We start from the raw sequence: 4249 nt of genomic DNA, 5'->3' as shown, positions 1-4249 counted from the left end.
TTACAAATCCAGCTCCAGGTCCTCCAGCTCCTCCTCCAACGCTTTCCGCCGCGCCAGCTTCTCCAGCTGCTCTTTCGTCGGCTGCTTTATTTCCCCACAGTCCAGCCGCTGCTGCAGCTCCTCCACCTGCCGCAGCTTCTTTTTCAGGTTTTTCATCTTCTTGGTTTTCTCAGAGGCTGAGGAGTCCCCGTCCCCCAGGGCCGTTCCGCCGCAGGCCTGCTGCTGCTGCAGGGCCGACTTACCATCCCTGCTGCTGCCCCCCAAGAGGGTGGCCTTTTCCAGTGACTGGATCAGTTCGTCTGTCTCCCTCTCCCCTTTCTCCTGCTTCCTCTTCTCCTTACGTTTCAAGTTCCTCTTGGCCGTCTTGGACAGGCCGGTCTCGCCGCACTCCGCCTTGGTGGCCTGCTTGCCTGGCTGCACGTTGGCCTCGGGGCTCAGACCGGGGGGCAGGTCTGGTTTGCTTTTGAAAAACTTCACATACTTATTCTCATACCTGCACAGAACAAAATCCATCAGGACTTTCCTCTCCCACGCACAGAGAACAGGAGCCAGCCAGCTGGTCCATGCGGCGGCCATCAGCTCCAACGCTCTCTAACCCCATTGCAGCGGCGCCTTGGACACACCCAGAGCCCCAAGGCCTTGCCGCTGCAGATCCAGCCCACCACAAGAGGTGCTGAGAACCCACTGGTCCAATCACCACCCAACGAGTCATGAATGCTCAGCCCATCCCATCAGGCCCCCCAGAACAGCAGCATCACTGAGGGACAACTCCAAAGGGCAAAGGAATCACAGCACTTGGCCGCCACCCTCAGCGCGGGAGACGACGCCCAGGACCAGAGGAGTGAGCCTCCATGAAACAGACGTACCTCGGACATTTCCGGATTTGAGCAGTTTGCGAGTACCTGAGCTCTATGCCTGAGACTAGCAATGCCGGCCGGCAGAGGTTACCCTCGCAGGCAGGACACATCCGGAGCCCTGCCGAAGCCGCCCACCAGAATGATTTATAAGGGGAGTTAATACATACCGCCAGGTTACATCTTATGGTATAAGAGGGGTCAAAGTTGGTCGGGCACCTGGAAAAAGACTCAGATCTCACGATGTAACCCAACAGTACATACACATGGTTATAAATCATTACAGCCGAGGGGGCGCTGGGCTGGGGGGATCTTAAAGGGGCTTGACTGGGAAACGTGGGACAGCCTCTCCATTGCACCCTTCCTGACAGATGTGGCCCAATGGGAGACAGGCGGTTTGCTGCACCATGGCCCCTCTTGGATCGACTCGCGTTGGGCCAGCGAGAGGATGTCTGGTGCGTAAGAACTGCACACGCGCACGCCAGCCCGGAGTGCAGCGCTCGGCACTAGCACGCTGAAAACACTTAGAGGGAGTCCCGGCGTCGGGAATCTCGCCGAGGCAGGGCAAGGCCTCGGGAGACGGGGCAGGGAGGCCATCTTTAGTATTCCCCAAAGGGTTTGGAGACGGCAGGTTCGACTCCAACGAACGACCACATTCCCAAAACTTCATGGCCCAATCTGGAAGCCTAGAAAGTTGACAGCCGATTGGCCTTAGGTTCTAGCGAGGAGTGGGAGCCGCATCCCATATGTGAGAGTCGATGAGCCCCCATGGGGGCCGACGTAGATCCACAGCGGCATGCTGAGCCCAACCCCCATTCCAGCTCACTAATGACCCTTCTGTGGACATGGGAATTCTGAAGCCAAGCCAGATGCCCCCGGAGCTCCCTGAACATGCTCTGCCGTGGGAGAAGAGCTGGGATCAGTACTCCAGGGGCTGACGGGAATGCCTGGCTTGCATTAGGGATTCAGAGATTTAAAGCCAGAAGACACCCTTGGGATCACCTAGTCTGGTTCGGTGGAGCACTGAAGAACGTGTTTCCAACTCGGCCACAAAGCCTCCCACGGATCCTTTGGGGAAAGCGACCCCAAGCGGTGAGCAGGCCCCAAATGTACAATTGTCTGGCTCCTCACGCTGCACCCAGCTAAGAGGTGGACGATTGTGAGATGGGCCGTTACCCTGAAGGAGGGAGGGGTCCCAGGCCTATATGCAAAAATGGTAGCAGTTTAACCTATCCCTGGGCAAATCCATGGGGACCGTTATTTCAGTGAGTGTGGCTTTCTTCAGGTTAGCTTATGGCCTTTAAGAACAGGTTTAAGCTAAACCAAAAGAAACCGCCCCGAATCCAAAAGAGTGCGCACACAACAATTTGCACCAGCTTAAAATCACACCTTAAGTGAAACCAGCGCCGCTTCCTCGGGTAGCCCAGCTCTGCGGAAGCAGGCCACCTGTTCACTGAATAGGCCGAAGCGCCCGGCACACATTCGGTGCCGTAGAAGCAGATAATCTCACAGCAGTCGAGGTTTCAGATGCGAGGAGTTGGACTGCGTAACAGCCCCCCCACTACGGGCCATGCAAGAGATCCCAGAGGCCCTCCCCTGCTCTCTGGAGGGGGCAGCCATAAGGACTAGAATTTGACTTACACTGGCACTTCTTCTTGGGGCACGTATCCCTCCTTCACCTTTCTCTGCTTCCTCCAGGTCCCGTCAGGGCGCTGCGTGGAGGCAATGTACTTCCCTGAAACGTTACAAGCATCTTTGTCTGTGATGGGATATTTTAAAGAGGGGGAAGGGAAAAAGTGATTTCAATATTCACCTAAAGGCTGCTCAGTAAGACACGGCCAGCTAAGAACCCCAGTCCAATAAGAGATGTCACCTCCCCCACCGTGTCTCTCTAGCAACTTTCAGTTCACAGAAAAACTGAAAACCAGCTTCACGCTCCCCCGGTCAGTACTGGACCCTCAGATGGGGAAACCGAGGCACGGAGCAGGGAAGGGAATTATGCCGGAGGTCATCCAACGAGTCAGGTCTCCGATGGGTCAGCGTGATTGTACCGGTGCCGTCTCCTACCGCAGAGAAACTGGGGTTCGCTACCCCCAGGGCCTGCCCCGTGGCCACCCCACCAGCGCAGCCCCCCAGGCCACAGTCAGGATGGGGCTTCTCTGGCGGGGCCCGCAGGGGACGGGGAGGAAACAGCCCCAAGCAATCCGGAGTGAGACTGAAGGGGGGGCACAAGGTTAAGGAGTTTGGGGGGGGGCACAGACACGTGACTGGTTAAGGGGTCAGGAGCTGGGGAGATAAGGGCGGGGGGGCAGGATCTGGGGGGGATGCGGGCAGTGGGGGGGGGTCCCTGGCGGGGGGAGGGCAGGAGGCGGGGGGGGATGCGGGCGGGGCCCTGGCGGGGGGGGATGCGTGCGGGGGGGGGTCCATGCCGGAGGGGGGGACAGGATCATGGGGGGATGCGGGCGGTGGGGGGGGCAGGAGCCGGGGGCGGGTTGCGGGCAGTGGGGGCGGGGCCCTGGCGGTGGGGGGGCAGGAGCCGGGGGGGATGCGGGCGGGGGGGGTCCCTGGCGGGGGGGGTCCATGCCGGAGGGGGGGACAGGATCCAGGGGGGATGCGGGCGGTGGGGGGGCAGGATCCGGGGGGGTCCCTGGCGGGGGGGGATGCGGGCAGAATGGGGGGATACGGGCCAGGCGGGGGGGGCGGCTCGCGGGGGGGTGAGGCCGGAGCGGGGGGGGTCTCCCCCCTCCCGGAAGCGGTTTCCGCACTCACCGGTCTCGTCAGTCACATAGGGAGTCGCCATCTTGGAAACGCGACCCACTTCCGGCCACTCTGCCCCGCCCCCGGAAGTGGCGTGACGGGGCGGGGAGAGCTGGGCCGGGGGCCATCTTGTTTTTAAAGAGACACTGACCGCCACAGGGCTCAACGGGGTGGGGAGACATTTCCCAGAATCCTTTGGGGCTTAGGCTAAGCGACCCCCCACACAGAGCGAGTTACGTGGGACACAGGCGTCCCCGGGGGGGGGGGGGACATCTGTGGGGGGAGGGCTCACGGGTTCAAATCCTGCCCTTGGCTGGGTGGGGGCGTCAGGGGTTCGAATCCTGCCCTCGGCTGGGTGGAGATGGTGGCGCCCGGGGAGCAACTGGAGCCCCAGGCCAGGGGAGGAGGGGAAGGGAAGGGGGCATCTCCCGGGGTGGGGTGAGGGGTCTGAGGTGGGCACTGGGGGTCTGCACCTGTGACAGCCACATCCCCACACTGCCAGGAGCAGCAAACACCCCCCATCGCTGTCCCCAGCCACGGCCATGTCCCCACACAGGGCATAGCAGCGGGGGGCGATTCTCCCTCTGGACAGGGCATGGGGGCAGCCCAGCCTGGGGTGGTGCATCGTTAAAAGGATG

The 4249-nt window shown here is 61.2% G+C and overlaps 1 protein-coding gene across 3 annotated transcripts; it reads right to left on the bottom strand.

Annotated features, from left to right (window-relative positions):
• On the bottom strand, positions 1 to 3688 carry PYM1 (PYM homolog 1, exon junction complex associated factor). Of its 3 annotated transcripts, none has more exons than XM_065419664.1 (3): positions 3624 to 3688; positions 2496 to 2589; positions 1 to 493 (listed from the first exon to the last, which is right to left on the bottom strand). In XM_065419664.1, exons 1-3 carry the CDS (start codon positions 3652 to 3654, stop codon positions 1 to 3), a joined length of 618 nt encoding a protein of 205 aa, XP_065275736.1. In that variant the 5' UTR covers positions 3655 to 3688. The 3 variants fall into 3 exon arrangements, 2 of the variants coding, with proteins under 2 accessions (XP_065275736.1, XP_065275735.1); XM_065419663.1 differs by having other exon boundaries at positions 2496 to 2613; positions 3624 to 3673; XR_010562284.1 differs by lacking the exon at positions 3624 to 3688 and adding an exon at positions 1025 to 1073 and having other exon boundaries at positions 420 to 493; positions 2496 to 2580.
• Positions 3689 to 4249: the final 561 nt, after the last annotated feature.

Source organism: Emys orbicularis, chromosome 19, assembly GCF_028017835.1.
Source record: "Emys orbicularis isolate rEmyOrb1 chromosome 19, rEmyOrb1.hap1, whole genome shotgun sequence".
NCBI lineage: Eukaryota > Metazoa > Chordata > Testudines > Emydidae > Emys > Emys orbicularis.
This window is presented reverse-complemented; position numbering and strand designations above follow the sequence as displayed.